This window comes from Cyprinodon tularosa, unplaced genomic scaffold (assembly GCF_016077235.1).
Source record: "Cyprinodon tularosa strain WSP-4 unplaced genomic scaffold, ASM1607723v1 ctg883, whole genome shotgun sequence".
Lineage (NCBI taxonomy): Eukaryota > Metazoa > Chordata > Actinopteri > Cyprinodontiformes > Cyprinodontidae > Cyprinodon > Cyprinodon tularosa.
Window position 1 is genome coordinate 90,138 of NW_024039655.1, and position 25,768 is coordinate 115,905.

At 41.3% G+C, this 25,768-nt stretch overlaps 2 protein-coding genes across 2 annotated transcripts; one reads left to right on the top strand and one right to left on the bottom strand.

The window, feature by feature from the left end:
• Positions 1-22,143, top strand: stt3a (STT3 oligosaccharyltransferase complex catalytic subunit A). Its single transcript, XM_038273676.1, has 18 exons — positions 1-152; positions 2,132-2,252; positions 2,340-2,400; positions 2,481-2,602; positions 3,154-3,299; positions 4,264-4,354; positions 5,967-6,073; positions 6,156-6,320; positions 6,405-6,585; positions 9,314-9,469; positions 9,557-9,648; positions 13,659-13,814; positions 17,513-17,701; positions 17,810-17,926; positions 19,293-19,395; positions 19,563-19,751; positions 20,092-20,207; positions 21,779-22,143. Exons 2-18 carry the CDS (start codon positions 2,165-2,167, stop codon positions 21,815-21,817), a joined length of 2,118 nt encoding a protein of 705 aa, XP_038129604.1. The 5' UTR covers positions 1-152; positions 2,132-2,164; the 3' UTR covers positions 21,818-22,143.
• On the bottom strand, positions 21,570-25,685 carry si:ch211-266i6.3 (cytoskeleton-associated protein 2). Its single transcript, XM_038273677.1, has 7 exons — positions 25,580-25,685; positions 24,340-24,392; positions 23,571-24,241; positions 23,176-23,491; positions 23,041-23,101; positions 22,763-22,961; positions 21,570-22,675 (listed from the first exon to the last, which is right to left on the bottom strand). Exons 2-7 carry the CDS (start codon positions 24,382-24,384, stop codon positions 22,423-22,425), a joined length of 1,545 nt encoding a protein of 514 aa, XP_038129605.1. The 5' UTR covers positions 24,385-24,392; positions 25,580-25,685; the 3' UTR covers positions 21,570-22,422.
• Between the last annotated feature and the right edge of the window lie 83 nt (positions 25,686-25,768).

Below are 25,768 nucleotides of genomic sequence, written 5' to 3' on the forward strand. Positions count from 1 at the left end.
TTGACAACCAAAGAACCAATCACATTCATGTTGGCTAATATTTACCCGACAGTTAACCAATAAACGTGCACGTCAATGTAAAAGGAGGCGGGATTACGTTGGAGTAAAGGTTGTGTGTGAAAAGTGTATGAGTAGCAGGAGCGGCGGAGCGGGTAAGTGTCTGCTTTTAATCATTTAATATTTACATGCTATTCTGATCAGAATCTGATACTTTCTCTCCCAAATTTGCAATATATGTATCATTTAAAAGAAATGTTAAAAAAAGAGTATCGTGGGTTTTTTCTTTACTAAAAGGGAGCTAATATGTTAGCTTGTGAGGCTTCGCCTCTACATTTACATGAACCAAAAACTGCATCAGAGCTAATTTAGGAGATGCTGAAAAGCTTTCATTGTTTAATTTTCATGTATTCCTTCACCCAGTCATGCATGCACACTGTCTAAATGCAGCGAGTATTTCAGTGTTTAAACACATTTGCCGTGGAGGCTGGTTAATGTCTGTCATTTTAAGGCTAGTTTGACTGATTTCTCTGCTAACTGGACAGATAGCCTTTCAAACAGAAGCTCTCTGTGATTTCAGCTCCAGGTTTAAATCAGATGTTTGAGCGCAGACCTCTGCATGGGGTGAAGAGTGGCTGCTTCCTGGTTTCTGACGCCATACCTATTGCGTGTCCTTAGCTGGTTGGGCTGAAAATGGAAGCTCAGATCCTGACTCTGGCTGCCATTCTATGGGGTTTTCAATTCTATTCAGTTTATTTCTATAGCGCCAATTCACATCACATGCCATCACAGGGCACTTTATAGTTCACCAGATCATCCAGTTCAAAGTTTTCTATCCAAGAAAAAAACAGTTGCTTGCATTGACTCAATTCAAATGAAATCCCTCACACTAAGCATGCTTGTAGCGACAGTGGAGAGGAAAAACTCCCTTTTAACAGGAAGAAACCTCCAGCAAAACCAGGCTCAGTGTGAGTAACCATCTGCTGAGGCTGCTGGGGTTCAAGGAGACAGAAGCAGACATACAGAAAGAAGCAGAGATACGAAAAGCAGCTATAAAACGCGGCCCCATCCAGGAAACACACAGCCAGGCAGACGAGCTCCGAGCCAGCTCCCATGCCAGAGGATGAAGAGAGCACATCCAGTTGGTCACAGTCAGAGAAACAGGGCTACACTGGAAAAACAGGCAGGTCTCCAACATCTAGAAACAAAGGTGTTGATGTCAGCAGCACAGCTGATATTTCTCTCCAGGATGGAGTCACAGCCAAACAGGAACAGACGAGGAAAAGCTACTCTGAGGAAAAGCAGAGAGAGGATAATGTTAGAGATTGAACTAACAGATTCTGCAGAATGGGAGAATAGAGATATAATGAAGCAGAATGATGAAATAGGGGTCCCTATGTCCTCCAGCAGCCTAAGCCTATAGCAGCATAACTATAGAGATAGCTCAGGATAACCTGAGCCACTCTAACTATAAGCGTTATCAAAAAGGAAAGTTTTAAGTCTAGCCTTAAAAGTAGACAGGGTGTCTGCCTCACAGACTAAAACTGGTAGTTGGTTCCACAGGAGAGGAGCCTGAGAACTAAAAGATCTGCCTCCCATTCTACTTTTAGAAATTCTAGGAACCACTAGTAAACCTGCAGATTGAGAGCGAAGTGCTCTGTTAGGAACATAAGGAACAATCAGATCTCTGATATCAGATGGAGCTTGGCCATTTAAGGCTTTATATGTGAGAAGGAGGATTTTAAATTCTATTCTGGATTTAACAGGAAGCCAATGAAGAGAAGCCAGGATAGGCGAGATATGATCTCTCTTTTTCATTTTCATCAGGACTCTGGCTGCAGCATTTTGGATCAGCGTTTTTTTTTTTTTTACTACAGTTTGTGGACTTCCTGATAGTAAAAAATTACAATAGTCCAGCCTTGAAGTAACAAATGCATGGACTAGTTTCTCAGCATCACCCCTGGACAGGAGATTTCTAATTTTTGCAATGTTCCTCAGATGAAAGAAGGAAATTCTAGAAACCTGTTTGATGTGGGACACCAAAAATTTCATTTTATTATTTGAAATCAGTTAAATAAATTTTCATTTGCTGGATCTGATCATTGTGTGTCACTGCTTTTTATTCCCTGAGCAGGTAGTACGGTGAGCTGTCCCTAATCTCGCCACAATGACCAAACTGGGCTTCCTGCGTTTGTCCTATGAGAAGCAGGACACACTGCTGAAGCTGCTCATCCTGTCTATGGCCGCTGTCCTCTGTGAGCCCTCAGCATCCTTTAACTCGACATTATTGCTGAATGAATGAAAGCAGAGCAGGCTAGATCTTTGTTTCTTGTCCTCCCCAGCATTCTCCACCAGGCTCTTTTCTGTGTTGAGGTTTGAAAGCGTCATCCATGAGTTTGATCCGTAAGTGTTGTTTGATGATTCTCAGTGAAATGCTGTCCTTATGGTGGCTTGTCTCATCTTAACTTAGTTCTCCTCATCAGTTACTTCAACTACCGTACCACCCGCTTCCTGGCAGAAGAAGGATTTTATAAGTTTCACAACTGGTTTGATGACAGAGCCTGGTATCCCCTGGGAAGGATCATCGGGGGAACCATTTATCCAGGTGGAGATTTTTTTTAGCTTACATTGATTATTCTTTTCTTCTGTAGCTCACAGACAAGAACAGTTGATTCTGCAATAATATGCAAACTAGGATATTCGTAAAGATGATCAAAAAGCTGTAGATTATACCCATCTTTTGCTGCAGTTGAAGGGTCGCAAACTGAAAACAAATAGGGAAACTTAAGCATTTAATTCCATGTGACAAAATTCTATGTCAAGATTTAGTTTTTGAACAAATTTTACACAAGTTTACACATTTGCGTTCACTGCGACACACACAGACCTCCTGGTTTCTGAGTATAAACCAGCCTTTAACAAATGCCAGTTATATCGATCTCAGTCCATTATAATGGTTCTGGTTCTAAAAGAAATGGACCTATTTTCATATCATAGTTTGCCTCTGAGGAAACGCGAATGGATCAGATGTAAAATGTTCCTAGAAACGTTCATCATTTTAAAGAAATTAGTTTGTGTCCATAAATTCACCAGGAAGCCAGTGGATGATGGCAGCGCTGCTTGACTAAATGGTCTTCCTCTCATTTCTTTCTTCAGGGCTCATGGTGACGTCCGCCGTCCTCTACCACGTTCTCCACTTTTTCCACATCACCATCGACATCCGGAACGTCTGCGTCTTTCTCGCTCCCCTCTTCTCCTCCTTCACCGCTATCGTCACCTACCACCTCACCAAGGAGCTGAAGGTAAAAACCTGAACCTGTTCTCAGGGAAGAAACCAGGCCACACTTTCCTTTTAGATTCAAAAAGACTCATAATCTCTGGGTTTTATGCAGGAAAAGTAATAAAATGACTCAGTTTTTTTGTTGCACTTTTTAGAAAACGATCTGTTACATACTGTAATTCTTTTGATGAATTGATTCTAGGGGAGATTCTGAATTGCCTGCTGACCTTTTCAGGCTTTCCCTTCTTGTTAAAGATGTAATTAATTTTTTTGGACAAAGAATGGAGCAAATTTTGTTCCATCATGTTGCGAGCAAATAATATGTTTTGTAAATAGACATTTGATAAAACATATTTTGTAGATGATTTTTAAAAAAGCCCAGAAATGAAACTTTAAAATTTTAAAAACATGAATGAATGAATGACTTTTCTGTTTTATCAGATTTCTTTTCCCCATAATTAGTTTTCTTACATTTTAGTTTAAAAAAAAACAAACTACGTTTTGTGTTCTTTGATGTTATACTTTCAGTTTTTATTTAATTGTTTTTCAGAAATCTTTTTCCCAATTGAATTATTTTCAAATTTGCATTTGCTGGACATTAAAAACAGCAGTTTTATCGATTAATTTGCGCATCAAGACTCAGAATTTGTGTTTGGCTTGAATTAAAGGATGTAATTTGTTAAACTCAATCTGAAAAAGATGAATAAAAAATATAAATCTGTTAAAAACGGACAGAAATAAGAGCTGAAAAATATAAGAAATATAAAATTTGAAATAAAATCTTAGAAAATGACAAAGTTACTCTCAAAGTAACACCAACAGCAGAGAGTGAGGCTAAATATTTTCTGTAAAGTGTGTGGAGTCTAACTTTTTTTTTATTTTGTTGTTGTTGACACATTGAAGTAATCTCTGGGATTAAAGTTATATAAAGGCTCCTTTGTTAACCTGTAACGGTGTTTGTTTCTCCTGCGTCTGTTTGATTGTAGGATGCAGGTGCTGGGCTCCTGGCGGCGGCCATGATTGCAGTGGTTCCGGGTTACATCTCCCGTTCAGTTGCTGGCTCTTATGATAATGAAGGTACATGATCATATCTGGGTCTCAGTTCACAGGTTGTCACTGGAACATTTTCAGATTCTTTCAAATCGAATCTTTATTCTGAGCAGAGCATGTGAGCGTAACGAAGCGTGTAGCGAAATATGGAGGACCAGAGCGAGGATTTCGCTTCGCTCCGATGCTCTCATGTCAATTAAAAATGTTAGATTAAAACATTTGTAAGTCTATGTTTCAACTTTACCACAAAATCGCTAAGATGATGATTGCATATTATGTGATTAAAAAGTGGAATAAAATATCATAAAAACATACGCTAACTATACTTAACAATAGAGAGTGGGTTTACTGTTACTGAAAATGGAACGCATACATGCATTATACGCTATTATCTCATTTGCAATGGGATGTGAAGTGACCTTTTTTAATGTAGTCTGGTAAAATAAATGAATAATTAATTGGGAAATGCAGGGCAACATGAACGGAGTGAGGTGTTATGTTCACAGCTGGGAAACAGTGTGGTAATTTAACAGCCAGTTAAATAAGACAATACACACGCGTATCGGTCACATCATTAAATCAAACGCCGTGTGTCCCAGGGCCCTGGCAGAATTGGGAAGGAAAAATGTCAGAAAGTTATCCTAGTAAACTAGCCCCACCCGCCAGCGAACAAAATAATTTTTCCCTGCGAGTGGTCTAGCCTCGATCAATGCCCAGGCCCTAGAACTGGCGGGCCAATCAGAACGCAGAGATGTGTTTCTGGATGCAAAGCGGGCAGGGTTTTGCGGGCGTGACGACAAAGCTGCGTGACGCTGGAGAAAGCACAACAAGGAAGGTAACAACTATTGAACAGTTTGACTCAGCTTTGGAATCAGTTTTGGAAGGATTAGACTTGGGGTTTTCGTTGAAACATCAGCAGGAAGAGGCTCTACGCTCATTCATTTTTAAGAATGACTGTTCGCCGTTTTACCGACAGGCTGTTTGTTTACACTCCCCCACCAGCTTTCTGTCGCGCTTACTACGTCACTGTCAGTTGTTCTCATTGGTCAGAGCGTTGGCCAATAAGCGCAGACATGGTTTGAAAAACAGCGGGTTGTTCTCATCAACCATCTTCCGATGTCTCATTCATCGGGGCCAGACTAAATTACACATTTAATCTCACATTTAGTCTGGCTAATCTGGCTATCAGAAAATGTCTTCTAATGAAAATTTGAGCGAGCGTGGAGCGACTTCGCCGGAACGGCAGCAAAAATGAAGCTGAGCTCTGGGCAAATTTTAAGCGGAGTGTCCTGGAGCAACTTTGAGCGGTGGATCGAATAAGCGAACATCCTCCTGAGCGGGAATTACGCTCCGCTCTGTTCACATGCTCTGATTCTGAGAGGGTTTTTTGTGGAACTCATCTCCTTATTTTAATCTGCCTAAAATATTTTTCCTACATGCATAATTACTGTTATTTATATATTGTATTTTCCCTTTCTGTTAAAAGTATTTATGCTGCTGTTTTGGTTATTTTTCTCCATGTAAAATTGTGAGGCAATCTAGTGATTGTTGCTGTTGTAATGTGACAGAATGTGGGTAAGTTTGCAGTAGGGCTGTTAAATGGAGCAAAGCTGAAGTCTTGATCCTCTCTCCCCTTCAGGCATCGCCATCTTCTGCATGCTGCTCACCTACTACATGTGGATCAAAGCTGTAAAGACGGGCTCCGTTTATTGGTCGTCCATGTGTGCTCTGGCCTACTTCTACATGGTGAGCCGGCTCAGGCGTTTGCATCACATGTGTTGTAGCTTCAGAGCGAGCAGCGGTGCATGTGAGCTGTTTGTGTGTTTAGGTGTCGTCGTGGGGAGGCTACGTGTTCCTGATCAACCTCATCCCCCTCCATGTGTTGGTGCTGATGCTCACAGGAAGGTTCTCTCACCGTATTTACGTGGCTTACTGCACGGTGTACTGCCTGGGCACCATCCTCTCCATGCAGATCTCTTTTGTCGGCTTTCAGGTACGCAGCAGTTTTTCTAGTAAGAGAAGAAAGTTTGCATATTTGTGACTATCTTCCCTTTGCCTGTGTTTCCTCTTCCTGCAGCCAGTGCAGTCATCGGAACACATGGCCGCCTTCGGAGTGTTTGGCCTGTGCCAGATTCATGCCTTTGTGGATTATCTGCGCAGCAAACTCAATGCACAGCAATTTGAGATCCTGTTCAAGAGCGTGATTTCACTGGTGGGCTTCATCCTGCTGTCTGTGGGAGCTGTTCTCATGCTCACAGGTACGGTTGTTAGATTAATGCTTAATGCTGGGTTTTTTTTTTTAAATGTAGACTGACTGAAGTAGCCGAATATTTTTGGCTGCTTCTGATGACCATCTGGTCAGAAACTAAACTAGTGAGCACAACATTTTAACCTGCCTGGGTTTACCTGGTATTTGGGATTATTTGCATTCTAGGCATAATGTGTCCAAATTCTTATACAGCTTTTTTATTTTTTATTTTAATGTATGTACTCGGAGGGAAAGTGAAAAGAAATATGAAGAGTCCTTGCAGAAAAAAAAAAAAACTAAAATCAAACTAGAGCTCTATCAATTATCAAGACCCAATGTTGGTAAAGAAAATTGTCACAATAAGCAAGTGTTGGAATTCGGTTATAAAGATTCAAAGGATTTTTTTTTATCTTAATATTTTTTATAACTTTTTTTTCCTTCATTTTTTGCACTGTTTTTTGCTGAACTTTTATTTGTCCATTCTGCTAACCCCGTCTTTTCGTCAGTTTGTAAGGAGAGCTGTTTCATTTAATTCAGTTTATTTATATAGCGCCAATTCACAGCACATGTCATCTTAAGGCACTTTACAGTTCAACCAGATCATACAGTCAAATTCATTGAAAGTTTTCAACCAAGGAAAACGCGACTCGAAGGCTATCCCTCACATTAAGCATGCTTGTAGCGACAGTGGAGAGAAAAAACTCCCTTTTAACAGGAACAAACCTCCAGCAGAACCAGGCTCAGTGTGAGCGGCCATCTGCCGAGGCTGACTGGGGTTCAAGGAGACAGAAGCAGGCTAACAAAAACAGGCTAATCTCCAACATGTATAAACAAAAGTGTTGATGGCAGCAGCACAGCTGATATTTCTCTCCAGGATTGGTGTCACTAACCTGACAACAGCCAGATGCATGTCTCGCTCCGCCCAGCTCTACTCACATACATCTGGGAACCCGCTCATTGAAAGGGATTTCCCCAACCGAATTTATGGTCTGTCCAATCAGGACGCAGGGCGGGTGTGTCCTGGAGTGGAGAAGCGACCGTGAGATTCCAACAACAATGGCGGCTCGCATTGAGGAAGCAAGCGTTAGCATTGATGCTGCTATTTCTTCTGTGTTGTCCAATCTATCTGATATTGTTTCATTAAAAGAACATCAGAGAACGGCTTTGAAGGCTTTTGTTGGTGGAAACGATGTTTTGGCCCTTCTCCCGACCGGATTTGGCAAGAGCTTGATCTACCAAATGGCTCCTCCTCTCACAGCGTCACGGGTTAGCTTCGGTGTGAGTGGTTGAAATAGCACGTCAATAAAGATGACAGACAAGTGGCTTATCCAATCATATGCAAGGAGTTTTGATAAGGCCCAGCCTTCAGTAAAGGCAATTCCTATGGCGGGTTCCCAGATGTATGTGAGTGGAGCTAGGCGGAGTGAGACATGCATCTGGCTGTTGTCAGGTTATGGTGTCACAGCATTCATTCAAAATTATTAAATATTATATTATTAAATAAATGCATCCCTATAATGCGTCCTGAGGTTTTATTCTTCGAATGTGCAAATAATCTCAGAAATCTAAAGTTACCAGAATCTAAACTTTTTATCACTAATCTTTGGCATCGCTTAATTGGTTTTATATCCAGATTCAGTTTGATTATCAGTACTTTGAAAAGTATTCATACTTCAAACATCAGTATTTTGACTCATAACCATCTGAATAAAACTATTATTCAGGACTCAAAGGTCAGAAACTTTGCATTTGACAAAGGAAGATGCAAGGAAGATGGTTTGGTTCAATTCATCTTCCTCATTCAGACTCTTGTTGTAAAGAGCACATCTAACGTCCTAACGTCGGTAGGAAGGCGAGAAAAAGAAAAGTTTCAATTTTTAAATGGAAATTTAAATTGATAGCATTTTTGACAGGCAAAATTCAACTTAAAATAAATCTTTGATCTGAAATTCCTACAGCATTCTCTCAGTTCATCTATGCATCCTTGTATTATGAAATTTAGGCAGGATCGGGATGAGTCGGCAATAAAGATGAACACACAAACTGTTTCTGCTAGAATTAAAATGTGTCGTTTTATTCTGCCACAGAAAACAGCAAAGCAAGCATATCAATCAAGGCACGGTGCTGAATACAAATTATATTGTCTCAATACAATTTATATTGTCCCCCTACCGTGACTCAAGGATCGGAGGGCCGGTCGATCCCGGCAGGGTAGCAACCTGCGCAGCTAGGCGTCCGTACGCAACCCTAGCAGACCCCACCGGTGTCAACAAGCCCCTGCCATTTATGCCACACTTCAAAGTAAAATCTTTCACCCAATCAGGAAAAGTAACCGCTCCCTCTCACGCCTGGAGCGCATGATTATAGAAACCAAAATATGGAACCGGCATCCCCCAAACCCACCCAGGGCTCGTGGACAGCCGAAACCAAAAACAAAATTACATAATGATCAGATACAAAAACAAGTTACATCATGCCCAGTACCTGGTACCAATCACTGCTTCATCTGTGTTACATCCCCAGAGCTACTGACCCTCCCCAGAGCTCATTATGCCCAGTATCTGTTCCCCAGAGCTCATGGACACAGTGTAAAAAAACATGTTCCTGCTTCGATACAAACTTGTATAAAAAAAGTACTTCATTTGTGATACAAAACTTGTATGATTGTCGAAAAACATAAAATATAAAACCCATATGTATCAATCCTTTAATTACCTGCCTCATTATTTTCCTTTTAGGTAAAATCTCTCCATGGACCGGCCGGTTCTACTCTCTGCTGGACCCCTCCTACGCTAAAAACAACATCCCCATCATCGCCTCGGTCTCAGAGCACCAGCCCACCACCTGGTCCTCGTATTACTTTGACCTCCAGCTGCTGGTCTTCATGTTTCCAGGCAAGTCAGCAGAATCCCTGGACCGCGTCTTTGGGACATGATCTCTGTGGGTTTACCTGCAGGTTACCTTTCCTTCCTTTCTTCCAGTTGGTCTGTACTACTGCTTTAACAACCTGTCAGATGCCAGGATCTTCATCATCATGTATGGAGTGACCAGCATGTACTTCTCGGCTGTCATGGTACGTCTGTTTTTAACAAACTGGGTTCTAAAATGCCAAGATGCTCCATGTGCTTTCAGGAAGGTTGAAGAAATAAAAGCTTTTTAAGGATTTGTGTGAGAGAGAGATGCTGATTTCTGAATACGGTTTAAATCTGCTCCCTCAGCAACTTTCCAACCAGATACTAACCAATCAGATGCACAGAATGATTCAAAGTTGGAGGTCTGGATAAGGTCTGGTTGTAGTTTTGGGGAAAAAAAGGTTGTTTAAGCCAGGCATACTCTGTATGATTATTATTATTTTTTTTTCTTTTAAATCATTGCACGCAGCTACAGCTTAAGCTGCACGACAAAACCGCAGGGTTTAAAAGTTCACAGCTCACGATGGATGTTCTCACACTGTGCGACCCGACGCTCTGATGCGATCTACCTGCTCACACTGTACGTCTAGAAACCACGTCGAACTCTGCTCCGCAGTGAGATGGAGCTGCTCTGAAGCGTCTATCCGGAAGCCAATAGAATAGAATAGAAGGGGAATATGAAGCTCACTAGAGTGATAATTTGTGCTGAAAGCCCTAAAAAGAAAAGGTGACAACATATTTGGACAAAGACATAGCTGACCAAATGTGGCTACTACTGTCTGTCAATTTTACAGGAAAAACTCCATTTCCCTGCACCCCTGCCATGCTTCTTTGTTTTCATCTGACAGGAAGAAGAAGAAGAAGAATCCTTGTTTGCGCACTGAGTGATTTGCCCACAACGGCTGAATTTCAAAAATCAAACGTTTGATTTTCTCCTGACCTTACGATTCCTGATCGGGAGGGGGTAGTGAGAGGCTGATTGCCCCCTCGTTACCTTCCGTAAACTACACATTGTACAATCAGGCTGAAAGTCGGCCCGAAAAGGGGAAAAAAACCTACATTGTATGGCCGGCTTTAACTATCCGGTTTTAGAAGATCCAATTTTCTAAATGTCTCATCGTTCTGTCCTTAAACTGGTCTTCAGTTGATTGTTAATTGTCTCCCTTCCAATCTGTATGATTTTTAGGGATGAATCTTTCTTAAAGGTACACTATGCAACCAGTGTTGATTTTCCAGCGAGGCTCCCCACAGAGGGCGAAAGTAAAAGTGCAATGTCGTAAATATGCACAGCTGTTCTCCTGGTTTCTCCGTCAAGCCAGGCGCGGTTGTTTTGAGCTTAGCAGACAGGCGAACGCAACGAATGACTAATGCTGCGTTCACACCGCAGCTGGCGCGACAGAAGCAGCGAGTTTACATGCAAAGTCAATGGTTGACGCGCGTCAAGGCGCAGCAAAAGGTCCCGCGGCGCGTTTTGAGCAGCAGGCCCAGTGCGTTTTGAGCAGCTGAAAGGCGCGTTTAATCATCTGACGCAGGGAGAGAGACACAGCGCTGATGATCAGAGGCTATGATCTCTCCTCTTAAACAGTTTATTGACGCCTAAATTAACTTAAAATGCAGAAATCTGCCGGCAGAATATGCAGTTTGGATTATTTAGATGAAAAACACCTACCAGCTGCCGTGGTGAACCGCGAGGAGGTGACCCGGCCAGAGGCTGCTGATGAAGGGATCCCTTCTGTCGGCGCACCGCTGGTATGTGGGGGTCTGAGCGGCTCCGACAGAAAAAATATTGAAGGCAGGATAATAATCTGAATGAACTGACTGCACTGATTACGTTTTCAGGTGTATTTTCTCATTTAAACACATATTAAAACTACTTTATTCCAAATGATCACAGCAAATATAGCTGCAAGGCAGAGAAAGGATAGTGAAGCTCCGCCCAAGGCGCGTCAGACACACTTTTGCACCGTGCAGCCAGAGCAGCAAAGCTGCTTCAGCCTCACGTCAGAACTAACTGGTACAAGCAGCAAAAATGAAGCAGCAGACGCGATTTTGCTGCTTTTGCTGCGTGAACGTAGCATAACTGCACAAGGATCGCCACTGTGCTAGCAACGAGCATGCTTTTCACTGGGGGCGTGTAGCAGTTCTCGCCGTAAAGCAAGACTGACTCTCACAAGACTTCTGAGCCTGTGGGTGCGGGTCGGTGCTCCTGCAGTTGCAAGTGCAGTATTTCCCCCACAGACCACCAGGGCGGCCGAGAAAACCTTTGTTCAACCTGAAATGACTCATTTAATCATCCATAACGTTATGGAACACATTAATTAACTGAAAAATGTTGCATAGTGTGCCTTTAAAGCCTCAGCTTTCTCTTTAATCAAGAGCATATTTCTATAATATGAAGGGCTAAATAATTGTTTACAATATGCTAAGTTAAAAAAGTAGAAACTCATTATGTACTCACAATTTCTGGTGTCATCTGTATGAAGTGCTAAATGAATAAACAAAATAAATTATTTTCTTACGCATTAATGCCCTTATTTATAAGACTTATCGAGCCAGAAAGCTTTAAGGTTGATCAATAAATAGCTATGATAGACTAGCTTGATAAACTAGACTAAATGTGTAATTTAGTCAAACCATGTCTGCGCCTATTGGCCAACGCTCTGACCAATGAGAGCAACTGACTCTGACGTAGTAAGCGCGACAGAAAGCTGGTGGGGGAGTGTAAACATACAGCCTGTCGGTAAAACGGCGAATATGTCCGTCTTAAAAATGAATGAGCGTAGAGCCTCTTCCTTTCAACGAAAACCCCAATTATAATCCTTCCTAAACTGATTCCAAAGCTGAGTCAAACGAGAACTGTTCAGTAGTTGTTGCCATCTTCCTTGTTCTTTCTCGTTATGCAGCTTTGTCGTCACGCCCTATAAACCCCGCCCGCTTTGCATCCAGAAATTCAAAACATCCCTGCATTCTGATTTGCCCGCCAGTTCTAGGGCCTGGGGCATTGATTGAGGCTAGACCACTATGATTTTGTCCGCTGTCGGGTGGGGCTAGTTTACTAGGCTAGTACAAGACTTAGATGAGAAGCGGCAGGGTATGTCGCTCTCATATGCTGTCAGACTTTGGTCCTTGGCTTCAATAAGGTGGGCGCTAACGGTCGAGTTGTGTTTGTAGGTACGATCCCTATAGAAAATGAGCCGCCTGTCAAAACGCTGCAGCTTTTCCCTTATTCGGGTTGGCTCTTGGGGGGCGTGTATGGAACAAACTGTAAGCTTATAGCACCACACTACACGAGGAAGTAAAGAACACTGCCGTTCACAACTATTTACTGCCATCGAAGGCTGACAGTCATTTCTCTCCAAGAATGTTTCATGATCTGTTAAAAGTGGTGAGGTTTATGCACTAAATAACAGGATTTCTCTAGACATTTGTGAAGACTCGCCGGTAGGAGCTGCTGCCCGCTCTCCTAGAGGAGCTGTCTGCGTTACTACAAATCTTGCTAGGTGCATGATGTGAAATTTCTTTGTGCAAGGAACAGCGTGGCGGCAAAAAACGATGTAGCTAGGCTGCGCAGACCTTGCAGATGCGTTGCGTATAAATCGAGCTGAACTGTCATAGCTCTCTGTTATTAGTGTAATCCAGCAATCAGGGTTGGGAGAGACTTTGTTGTGTTAGCAATGTTTATAGATTGGGGGGATCTGGTTGAACTCAGTAGTTAAAATTTGTCTCTTTCCAGTGAATTATTTCCCAAAAGGCTAGTTCATTGCTAACATGACCTTTTCTATCCAATACTTTGCAGTTTAAAATAGAGAATTGATCAGAAAAGCAGAGAAACTATGCTCTTCTGTAATGCAGTACAACTAAATGGGAACGATTTAGGTAAAATCTTAAACGAGAGTTTATATTTACAAACAGAACCACATCAAGTTCATTCTGCATCATTGAGGCCTTTAAACGGTGTAAATAATCTGGACCGGACTCTGGATCCATTCAAGTTTCTGCTTTAGCATGTTTCCAGTATGGATTTACTTCTCTGAACTAGTGGGACTTAAGAACAAACAGCAGTGCCCTCTAGTGGGAAACAATGAAAGCGTCTCAATTATTGGAAGGAACAAATTTTAATGTCTTAAAATTTAAACCGACAAATGACTCCCTCTGTTTTTCCTCTCCTCAGGTGCGTCTGATGTTGGTTCTGGCTCCAGTCATGTGCATTCTGTCGGGTATCGGTGTGTCCCAGGTGTTAACCACCTACATGAAAAATCTGGATGTCAGCCGGCCGGATAAGAAGGCCAAGAAGCAGCAGGACTCCACCTACCCCATCAAAAATGAGGTACTTAAAAATGTACTTAAAAATTAAGCCTGGCTTTGTATGTGGGGAATGGCTCCGTACATCCGAGTTGAAGTTTAAACGTTTGTTGCTGTTATATAATCATCTGTATAGAAACTGCAAGGTTTTTCCAAACTATTTTACCACACGGTTACATTTATGTGTTGGCCAGGTGTCTTCATCCTGCTGCTCTCTAGATCTTCAAAGGTTCATAAAAACTTTACCTGTAATTCAACATTTTGTTGTTTTTGTTTTTAATTTCATATAGAAACAAGTTCAGGTTGAAGCTGGAGTATTTATTGTGTGTTTGAACTTAGTTACAGTTTCAAACATTTTGTTTTTACCCCAGTTTCCCATGAATACCAATCCCATCCTAACAGGGATGATGGTTCCTTACAAAGGATAAAAAATGTCTAGGGCTGCAACAACTAATCAATAAAATCGATAAAAATCGACTTTTAAAAGCTTTGGCAACGAATTTCATCATCAATTAGTTGTGTTGCGCGATTAATGCGTCATCCGCCGCCGCCGTCATCACTGCCACTTGACTGAAACGGGGGAAGAAAAAAAAAAATACGAGTCAGCGCCGCAGGTGCAGTGTTGCCAACTCAGCGACTTTTCAGACCCCTCCAGCGACTATTTTTCAAAAAAAGCGACTAGCGACAAATCTGGCGACTTTTTACAGTGTCACTGGCGGCTTTTGGAGACTCTTGCGTGAAAGCATGCATCGTTCCTACTCTGCCGTGGGGCGCCTCCCCCATCCCAACCCCGTTCTCCCGCATGAGTCCCTCTCAGTGCTGCTGTCAGAGCCGCAGGATGTTTACACTCAGCGTCCAGACTGCAAATGAAGCGCGCATGCACCGGGATTGGCGGCGCAAATTGATCACAATATTTAAAATAGCCTGCGCTTTGTAAAGTGAAAAAAGTCGTAACGTGCAACTTTTGTCAAAACAAATTAACATGGCACCGAACCACCATGTTTGTTTTGTTTTAAAGTGGGGAAACGTAACGTTAGTTTCTCAGGTAGCTCATCTGATGCTTTCCTTACCGTGTTAGTAGGTTACAGACAGTGATAAGGTTGGCTACTTATTTTACTTTTAATTTCATTTGAATTAGCTTAAGCAGCGTTTATATTTTCTTTATAAATAAATTAACTTGCAAATTATGAGGGCAAGGCTTTTAAAATTTAAATCTTCTGGCAAAGATAAAGTAAAGAAGATCCTGCAATTTATGGAAGTAAAGCAGAATAAAATCCAGCAAGATCAGTAATATGTCAATTAATGATATGCCACATTCCCATGTAAATATCTATCTTTGGAGGATGTGTTTTTTAGCACCCCTAGTTCTCTCATTTTTATTCCAAATACAATTTATAATTTGAATCACAGGGCTATTTTTATCTCTATGGTTCAGTTTTTTCTCAAGCAGCAACTTTAACTGCTATACTTTCCTGTCTTAAAAGGCAGAACTCTTCTAGTCTAAAAAAAACTCATTTGTTGAAATGGGTGGCCTATTGTTTGAACCCCTTAGGGGCTTTAAAAACAAAAATGTCTTTTTTTGCGCTTTATGAAACAAAGTACCCTATATTTTGTGGATGTACAGCTACATTTCTCATGTAAGTTTGCGTAGTTTTAACACAAACATTTATTTTTCATATTGCACCAGTGCAGTTAATGAGCAACCTGTACTTGTGTGCTTGTTTGTTCTGTCTAAAATGTTTATTTTGGAATAAAGAGGTTAATATAAAAAATATTTTTTGTCCGATTCATCGATTAATCGAAAAAATAATCGTCCGATTCATCGATTTTTAAGATAATCGTTAGTTGCAGCCCTAAAAATGTCCCTTTTTCCCAAAACGTCTTTTTTTTTTTTTTTTTTCGGGTGCAGCTTTGGGAAGAAAAACCTCAGTCTGACGACTTTAGCTGCCTCATAGGTTTTCTCCCATGATTGTATCATATTTATCTTAATCCAGCTTCATCTTTGTCCAACTAAGCCAGATCGAAGAGTAGATTAGATGTCTTATGGTTTACCATCGTAACAGATTTCCCCCCTAATCGGGGATCTTAACAGCTCCAAGCGGCATGAGCCTCTTGGCTGCTTCTGATTCCTTTCCTTTTCCAGCCTGGATGACCTTTTAGATGGATGCTCATGTCTTGGTAGCTTTGAAGTGGATCCATATTGGCTCCATGTCCACATTAGGGGTCCACTTTTTTTTATTTTTTTTATGACATCTAGCCAGTGCCCACACTGCAAAAACTAGAAATCTCAATAAGTTATTTTTTCTTAAAATAAGTGCGTTTTTCCTTGATTTGAGGAGGTAAGTAAGACACTTTGCCAATGGAACAAGACAATTTCCTTTTAAAATAAGAAAAAACAATTTTATTGTCTTATTTCAAGTAAATATTATCTAACTATCTTATTTTAAGAGTGAAAATACTCATTCCATTGGCAAATCATCTTATTTACCTGCTCAAATTAAGGCTAAATATACTTAATTTAAGCCATTTTTTACTTATTTCTGGACTGTTTTTGCAGTGCAATATGTGCTCCTAATGTTTTTAATTGCTTTCTTTTCCTCTGTTTAAATAAAAAAGCAACAGAATGATGATTGTTTTCAGTTTAAACACAAACATTTCCAAACAAAACAAAACACTAACAGTTGATGTCAGATGGAGGGAGCGGCGATATATTTGCTTCATGTGACCTAGAGGCGCGGCTGCTGAATGAACTAATTAATCCATAAACACTTGCTTGTTTTTCAGCTGATATACGTACAAGAAAACTGATCAGCCTGCTGATGCATCAGTCTACTGTGCTGCTGAAACTCAAGACTTTAGGGCAAAATGGTCTAAATAGTAATTCTAACCAACTTTTGATGTTTATATTAGGGATGGAACGGTTTATGAAAACCGTCCGAACTGTTTGGTTCGACTGTCTCTGTTCGGTTCGCGTGTGTTGCGTCCGGTTCATGCGCTGCTCCTTTTTCTCATAGGGGAAGCGATTACACTCCAGAGCAGAAGGTGGCGGTACTGTGACCAAAGCCAACCACCAGTAGTAAACAAGAAGAAGAAGCGAAGCAGCTTAGCCGGGTGTAGCAGGGGAAAATATCAGTTGTTTTGGAGAATTGTGTGGGTATGGCGAGTGGGAAAGAACAGGAGTTGGAAGACGCGCCAGCAGCACTTTATAGGTCTGCTGTATGGGAGCACTTTGCATTTAGAGTGACCTACGATGACGACAGAAAGAAAGTTGTGGATAAAAGTGCAACAGTGCAAGCATTGTGCAACACGTTTTGTTTATGCTAACAGCAACACGACCAACGTCAGGCTAACAATCAACATATACCGAACCCAACCGAAAACCATGACCACGAAACCGTGAACCGAACCGTGGATTTTGTGAACCGTTCCACCCCTAGTTTATATATCCATTAAAACAGATTTAACACTTAACTTCCTCTCAAATTATGCAATTTTTTGGTATAATAATTTAACTCAGAGAGTTGCCACGGTAACTGACCTTATTAAATGCTGTGATTTTTATATGCTTCTTTTTTGTATCTGTTTTAAGATGAATTATAAATGATTAATTCAATGAGCCTCATGTGGTTCTAGGAAGCGTAGCTCCTGGACTTCCTGATTTCTGTCAGTCTCATCGGGTAACTGATTCCTCTTGGTTCCATCATGTGTTGCTGCACCCTACAGGTAGCCAGTGGGATGATTCTGGTCATGGCTTTCTTCCTCATCACCTACACCTTCCATTCCACCTGGGTGACCAGCGAAGCCTACTCGTCTCCCTCCATCGTTCTGTCGGCCCGCGGAGGTGACGGCAGCCGCATCATCTTCGACGACTTCAGAGAGGCCTACTACTGGCTGCGACACAACACCCCCGAGGTCTGACGCCCCAAAGGAAATTTAGGGAGGGAGCAGAAGCAGCTTCAGTGCTGGAATCGTTTTGAGACGTTCTGCCATTTTTATAAAAGCAACTTTGATCTCTTTCAGGATGCCAAGGTCATGTCGTGGTGGGATTACGGCTATCAGATCACCGCCATGGCTAATCGGACCATTCTAGTGGACAACAACACCTGGAACAACACGCACATCTCCAGGGTTGGACAGGTGAGTTTTTCTGCATTTTAAAAAAAGTCTTATTTAAATGTCAAATCATTCTGGCTTAAACATGTATATAAATGTACACTTTATTAGACAGAAAATTTGTATTTTCAAAAACATCCTGTCTTAAAATCTGTTACCTTATGCAGGCCAGTTAGTTATACGTCAGCCCAAACACACAAATTCAGCCAATCGTATATCAAGGGTCATCTGTCAATCAATTTTTTTCTGGTCATAGCATCTTGATTCATATGTCATAGCAAATATACGCAGTGGTTGAAATAAGAATCTTTGCAGAGTAGTGGTGACCTTTACAGGTGTATAGTTAGAGAGCGAATTGTTGGCTGTTCGGACTCGTGTCCTCGCCGAGTATGTTCTTGAGAAGAACACAGGAAAGTGTGGACTCTGGGAGAATGGGAGCAGCAGCATAAATATGGGTCCATTGGAACACGACGTCACCACCCGCTCGTCTCGTCTGGAGCTGCATTTTCCCCTCCTGTTTAATAGTCTCTAGATAATAATAAATTCTTACTTTTTTCATGTATTGAGGTAATAAAAGTTAACAGTCAGATAAACGCAAATCAAATAATTATTTTTGCCAAATAAAACAAAAATATCGCCATTAGAGCCAGCGGTCCTTCACACACGGCTATGCAGAGAGAGGGCTGCTGCAGACGGGCTAATGTTAGCCCTGGCTGCCGTTAGCCTCGGAGGTCTGGCTGGTTGCCGCCGTCCTCTCAACATCGGAAATTTTTTTTTTTTAATTATGCATTAAATCGGTAATTGGGCCATATAGTGACACTTAGAAGTATAATGTTCTCGCCTCCATTGACATACGTCAGCCCGAACACTTTGAAAAGTACATTTTGTTTAAAATGTACTTTTATTGAACAAAAGCGACAGAAAAGAGAACTTTTAACTTAATACTCTGAGCTCTGTGGGTGCTCCATTGAAAGGAGACGGAGGACATTCATCAACGACCTCCGACACTAAACTCTCCTCCTCTTGCATGTTTCCTGTCCATAGCGTTCCTTGACAGTGTTGTTTCTAAGTCACCAATTTAGTTCTACTTGGTCCCAATTCAATTTCCCATTGGGAACCTACTAGCACTAAGTTGCTAACTGGTTAGCAAGATGCTTCAAAGAAAGCGGCCACAACCAAACTTGCTTGCAAACCTTCCACCACAACAATCCCGCCCCCTTGATAAACAACCATTCGCGTTCACTTTATTCACTCGTGTAAAGTCGGGCACCATTCGGGAGAATTCAGAACGTCAACTGTTGGAACAGCCGTTTCTCTACGACTTTAACTTCAGGTTGTTCCTGTTTGAAAAGCTTTCAGTGCCGAATACAGGAGTCTCTGTTTTCTGCAGGCCATGGCGTCCACCGAGGAGAAAGCCTATGAGATCATGAGGGAGCTGGACGTAAGCTACGTCTTGGTCATCTTCGGAGGACTGACGGGTTATTCCTCAGACGGTACGCTTCCATAAGTGCTGCTCTTTAACACCATGCACCTTAAATCCAGTCTTATACTGCACTGAAATGAATTTACCTGCTAGGAAATGTTGCTCCGCTAAATAAACAGTTTTTCTTTCTTCTTTTTTTTTTGAGTCTTTGTATAATTGTTGTTCTCTGCAATACAGACATCAATAAGTTCCTGTGGATGGTTCGCATCGGAGGGAGCACAGAGACTGGCAAACACATCAAGGAGCACGACTACTACACTCCCACCGGAGAGTTCAGAGTGGACCGCGAGGGCTCCCCCGTCCTGCTCAACTGCCTCATGTACAAGATGTGCTACTACCGCTTCGGACAGGTCTACACAGAGGGCAGTAAGTGAGGGCAGCAGCATACTGGGTCGACGTTTGACAGGATGAATCGCTCCGCCTTAGATAATGATGGAAAATGACCCCATCGCCATCATTAGATCAATTAGGATAAACCTTGTAGAGGGGTAATGATAACAGAGCTGATGAGTTATTGGCCACGCCCCTTTATTTTGCAAATGCAGACTAGCTGTAATCAGGCCTGACTAAAAAAACAAGGCCGCTCATTGTTCTGTTTTAGGGCCTAAAATGGACCCGTTTATTTAAAGTACTTTGTCTGAACAGCTAAATGTGGATAGGAGCGTGTGCATCAATGGTTTTCCACTCAGACTGATGTTCTCTGCAGAGAGGCCTCCTGGTTACGACAGAGTGAGAAATGCTGAAATTGGGAACAAGGACTTTGAACTGGACGTACTGGAGGAGGCCTACACAACAGAACACTGGCTGGTCAGGATATACAAGGTAAGCCAGTAGGCTGCTGCAGAGGTGTTAACTAAAATAAATAAAATTAATATCTTATTTCTTTTAATTAAGGCCTTAATTGGCATTAAAATTTATTAAATGTGGTCATTGTGGCATTTAAAATGCTTTATTAAAAAAAAGGGTTGAGGTGGAGAAAAGGCTAGAGAACGGGCAGCGCTCAATGTTAACCATTGCCCGATCGCCCGGGGCAAGTAGTTTTTATTGTCGGGAGAGTACAAATTTCATTGCATTTGCCCGCCGGGCAAGTGCAATGATCGCAAAAAAAATTATCACTTAAAATTACTTTAAAATCACCGACATTCGTTGAAAACGACCCACAAGCGTTGCCGGCGCCATTTTTGTTGTTTTGTACACATTCTCGCGTGATTTGAAAAAGCTGCATGATTTTCCACTAGATGGCGTGATTCAGCTCTTGGGGAGAGAGTTCTGCAGAGCAGCAGCTGGATGATGAATTTAATCTATACTATAATACACGCTAGATTAAAAATGATCAGTCAGGGATAAGGAAAATAATAATAATGCGAAGTATGCGATCAGTGTAAATATTTCTATCATATGGCAGTCTTCTGTACAGTGGTCATACATTAAAAAATGTTCATTAAATTTTATTCTCTTAGACATTGGAGTGGTGCATTTAAATGTTATAGAGCTAAACATGTTAAATTGGTGAGTAGTAGTAGTGTAAGTTTTTAACCTGTGAAGTTTTTTTTTTTAGATTTTTAACATTACAATTTATCTTTTTCCAAGCACACAACAGTTTAAAGCAAAGTTTAGTTTGAAAAGAATGTGCAGGAAGGATTGAAAAGCATGTTAACACGGTAATGTAGGCTTGAGTTCATTATCTGATGCATGCAGATACACACCAGGAACCTGGAAACTTACTGAATTACAAAAAAACATTTAAAAAACAAACATGTTTCATTGATATATATATGTACAAAAATGAATTTTAGGAACTATATTTATCAAACATTATACTGGGCAAGTAAAAATTGTTTCTGGGCAAATGAAATGTGAAGGTCACTTGTCCTTCGGGCAAGTGGTAAAAATCCTTAACATCAACCCCGATGGGAGAATTAAAATACAAACAAAAGTGGCTTGAAAACGAGGAATTTGGGACATGGCTGCAGCCTGTCGACGGTGAAGATGACAAAGGATTTTGCCATGTTTTATTTATATAAAGATATAAATAATGGTTGGAACAGTTTCCCTCTGACTTTAAGTAAGATCTCTATTTTGTGAATTTCCATCTACAAAACATTTTGTCAGGAATAATTATGGTAGGACAGACAGAACTCCACAATGATTTTTTTCTTCTTTAAAAAAAGAAACAAATCAAGGTGCAATGGGAAAATGCATTTATTTAAAACTTCAACATACTGGTGCAATAGCAGCTTAGAATTCTTTCAGGTTCTCATGCAAAGAACATGTTGCATTAGAGCGACTCCTTCGATAATCGTATTACAGCTCTGATGGTTTTACTTCTGAAATCGACTCTTTGTGGGACTTATCCTAAACAAACACTCAGGACCTTCTTATTTCTGTTTTAGGTGAAAGATCTGGACAACCGGGGCCTTTCCAGGACATAAAGTCTCCAGACGCCAACGTTACCCATGAGCCTACAGCACTGAACACCTTCCCATGTGGTCAGAGTCCTGACTGCAAACAGTACTTTTTATACTTTAGGGGAGGAAACTGCAGTAAAGTGATTTGGGTTTTTTTTCCGTTTGTTTTGGGGGTTAATTTGTTTCTAAATGTCCATCTTCAGAGGAAGCTGGTGTCACAACATCCAGGCTGATACCAGGAAGTCTAATTTTCCAGTGGGTTTGTAACTGAAAGCAGTGTTCAATAAAGAGTGCTTTGGATTTTTTTTTACTGTGTAATCAATTAAACTGGGATTGATTGAACTGTTTAACTGATGCTGGTTTTTATTTCAGAGTCTGAGCAGGACCCACCCCCTGACAGGTTTAGCTTAGTGTGCATTAAAGTCATCTTAGAGTCTTCCTAAAACATTTAATCATGAACACAGGAGTTGTGTTTTACATTTAAAGATTGCATCATGCTTAAACTCAAAGTCCCATAACAATAAAATAAAGTTTCTTATTGAAACTTGAGGTTAGTAAAATAACGTCCATGTTTAGTGTGCAAAAGCGGAAGTCCTTTACATTTAGGTTGGAAATCCGGTACATTTGATTTAATCCTGGTCTGGCAGCTCCTGCAGCAGAGCCGGGTTCTTCCTGTAGATGTAGGCGTTGGGATCTTCGTCCAGCTTCACCAGCTCGGCCAGAGACGACACGCAGGGGTCGTGGTCTGTGAGCATGGAGGGCAGGTGGGAGGAGATTCGCTGGATGCGGTTGGAGCGGCGCACGGGTGTCAGAAACTTCAGGTCTTTGATGTTGCCCTTTCTCCGCGACGTGCTGGCCTCGCCTTCAATGGTTTTTTTAACACTAAAAATGTTAAAGAGTGGGGCGGTTAAAAAACAAAAAGATTTAAGTTAGTAAAAAAGCTAAAAACATTAAAGTTCAGAGATTCACCTTTGCAGATATGGAGTCGTTTTCACGCTGTATTTGATGATTGAAGCATCAGCTGGTGGCGTGGTCTCCATCACATCCTCATCACTTTCCTCATCTTCCTGCTTCACTCTCAGGTCTCCGATTTCCGCCTCTTCGACCGGCTCAGCCTTAATCTCTTCACTTCCAGGTCCCTCTGTTTGGTCGCTCTTTAGCTCAGCATCTGAAGATGGGATGAGATCGGTTTAAAGCGGTTCAGCATGTAATGAGTTGAAAACCTCAGTAGTAAGCCAATATTTTACCATCGCTGCTTCTGGATGGAGTCACCATGGCCTCCAGGGCGTCACAGAGGTTCAGAACAATCTGTGAACGTGAAAATGTGTTATTTTCCCTTTAGGTTAACATGTTTTTGTCTGCTGGGGTGGAAATCTGCTCACATCATCTACTCTGCCCTGAGACTCTGTCTGATCCGAGTCGTCCAGCAGATCCAGCGTGGTGTTCATGATCCCTGGAGACGCTGCTCTGATAACTTCCTCAGAGGGAGCTTCGATGTCAGGCGCCCGATCCTGCGTCTTCAGGCTTGGATCAGGTTCAGCTTTACACGGTGCGGCGAGCTGCAGCTCAACGCCGCCCAGAACCTTTGGACCCACTGTAGCTTTGGTGGAAAGCTTGGTTCTTGGAGGAACTACGGTTGTCATGGCAGGTCTTTTTAGGGTCTTGCCCTTGGAAGCCAGCCACTTGGCCAGCTTTGCTCTGCAGAAACAGGAAGTTTTATTTTACTAACAGTTAATCAAAGAAGTGTTTATTTTTCTTAGCATTATTAATACTTTACCTTTTTTCCTCGGCCGTCTCCATGGTGGCTCTGTACTGACTCAGCGTGCTGGAGACTGCAGGTTTGAAGGCTTTCTTCTCAGTCGCCGGAACCTTTGGCTTCGTGTTCTGATTCCCTCCCGGTTTGGTGGAAGCCACAGCAGGGATGGTTCTAGTAGGAAGCCGTGTGGAGCAGAATCCAGCAGGACGGAGGGCGCCGACAGCAGGCCTGCTCACCTGATGGGGTTTATCAGTAACAGACTTGGACCTCATTGGCACCTGCCTGTTGGGGACTTGCCTTGGAGCCTCAGCTACAGATCTAGAGCGGTTCTTTTTGGCTGTGTCTCTGACCTTTTCGCTTTCTGGTTTGGGTGCAGCTGCTGCATTCAGAGTATCACTGGACTTCCAAATGGATCCGATTTTTGACTGAACGATCCTGCCTTTGTACATCCCTGGAGCAGGTTTTGATGGCGGCTTCGGAGCTTCAGTGGGTCTGAGTGTTTGTGCTTTAGTTGGAACCACTGCAGACGCTGCCTTCCTATCCATCGGTTTACTCTTTCCTTTGAGAAGATCATTCTGATTCAATGCATCCTCTTTCTTGTTGCCTCTGGGCTGGAATGGCACAACTGATGATTTGCCCGTTTTAATGAATGACTTGGCTCCAGTTGGAGGCTCAGTGTTCTCCTTGTTTCCCTGATAAATAAAAATAGTTCAAACCAAAGTGAAATGACAGTTGGGAACTCGGTGTAGCTTCTTTTAACGTTTTAAGTAATGATTTAATCCAAACTTACTTTCTTACTGGATTGGTTTCGCCGTGAAATCGTAACAGGTTCCATTATGTGGCCTAAAAAACACAATCACAGAAGAATTAAACAATAACCTTAATAAGGATAAAGGTAAAATCATATCGGTATAGATGGATTCACAGTAATGATGGGTTAATGAGGCGTCTTGAAGCCAAACTGTATTGATACTGCATGGATTCTGTCAGAATACTGACACCTGCTGGACATTTAAAGACACTACAGGCAGCTTATTGGACAGAATAAACTGAACTGATATCATTTAAGTTATATTGTATTATTTAATATCTATATTTGAATTGAAAATATCTTTGATATTTCTAGATGCAGCCAATAATTAATATAAACCACAGGCATAACATTCTGAAGGACTGGTGTGGACATGTCCCCACTGATAATTTTCACATTTTCCCCCCCTTTTTGCTCATTTACTTTAGCCAAAGATAACAGAGGGTGCAGAGTCGCTATGTGGTTGGAGGAGAGACGCACAGCAGCACAAAGTGAATATTACCCAGCAGTTATTTTGATGTTTAAGTAAAAGTTAGGAGACGGGTTGGTTAAAAAAATTAGAGATGCCACCAAAAAATAAAATAAAATCAGTTACACATACGGAGCATTTACAGCTAAAAATGGCAACAGATTTTAAGTTTATGCAAGTTAGTAATATAATGCAAGAAGCTTGAGAAAACATAGTTTGTTCTTCTTTACTAGTTGGACTCCATAAACTTTCATCACAAAGTTACACCCTTGATAGTTCATATTTCATAAGGTGAAAATTTAGAGGATAATGTGAATTAAGACGCATGTGGACTAGGATTTTAAATCATATTTTTATAAGAATAAGTACAGTAAAAACTGTAAGTAAACTAAAAGTCCATTTGATATTAACTTTAATACAGATAATTTTAATAAAAACGTTGAAACGTTCCACTTCCTTTTAGGCTGCTCCAAAATTCTTCATAATTTTAATAATAAACCGCAGAAGATGTGACTTTTTTAATTTTTTTTTTTTTTTAGCAGATGCATCATGCTGACAGTTTTTAAACACAGTTTAGTGATTCAGTCAGTTAGAAACAACCATAACTAATTTACAGCTGGGATAAAAATAAACGGTAATTTAACAGTCGGCTCATTCGCCCTCATTAACTCTAAAAAAAAAAAAAATGTGATTATTATAACTCATTGTTTTTTAGATAAATTGGAAAGCGGCAGATAAAACTTCGCTTACCTTCCAGTGGTTGTTTAGCGCAGCTGTTCACCACCAGGATCTGAGCAAAACACGCCGCTCTTCCTCCTCAGGAGAAAGTATTTGATTTGAGTTGGCGCTTACTGCTGCATGATTGGTTGGGTAATATCGCGAGAACATAGCGCTAACCAATCATTTGTCCCCAAACGATAAAAAACGCGACAGCTGACA

What these genes read in the sequence shown, in the direction of transcription:
- stt3a (XM_038273676.1), top strand. Translation starts at nt 2,165, where the DNA reads ATGACCAAACTGGGCTTCCTGCGTTTGTCCTATGAGAAGCAGGACACA. An exon ending in CCTACCCCATCAAAAATGAG is followed by an intron (nt 13,815 to 17,512) that starts GTACTTAAAAAT and finishes TGCACCCTACAG; the next exon opens with GTAGCCAGTGGGATGATTCT. An exon ending in GGCTGGTCAGGATATACAAG is followed by an intron (nt 20,208 to 21,778) that starts GTAAGCCAGTAG and finishes TTTCTGTTTTAG; the next exon opens with GTGAAAGATCTGGACAACCG.
- si:ch211-266i6.3 (XM_038273677.1), bottom strand. Translation starts at nt 24,384, where the DNA reads ATGGAACCTGTTACGATTTCACGGCGAAACCAATCCAGTAAGAAA. An exon ending in GAAACCAATCCAGTAAGAAA is followed by an intron (nt 24,242 to 24,339) that starts GTAAGTTTGGAT and finishes TTTATTTATCAG; the next exon opens with GGAAACAAGGAGAACACTGA. An exon ending in TCCATCCAGAAGCAGCGATG is followed by an intron (nt 22,962 to 23,040) that starts GTAAAATATTGG and finishes TCCCATCTTCAG; the next exon opens with ATGCTGAGCTAAAGAGCGAC.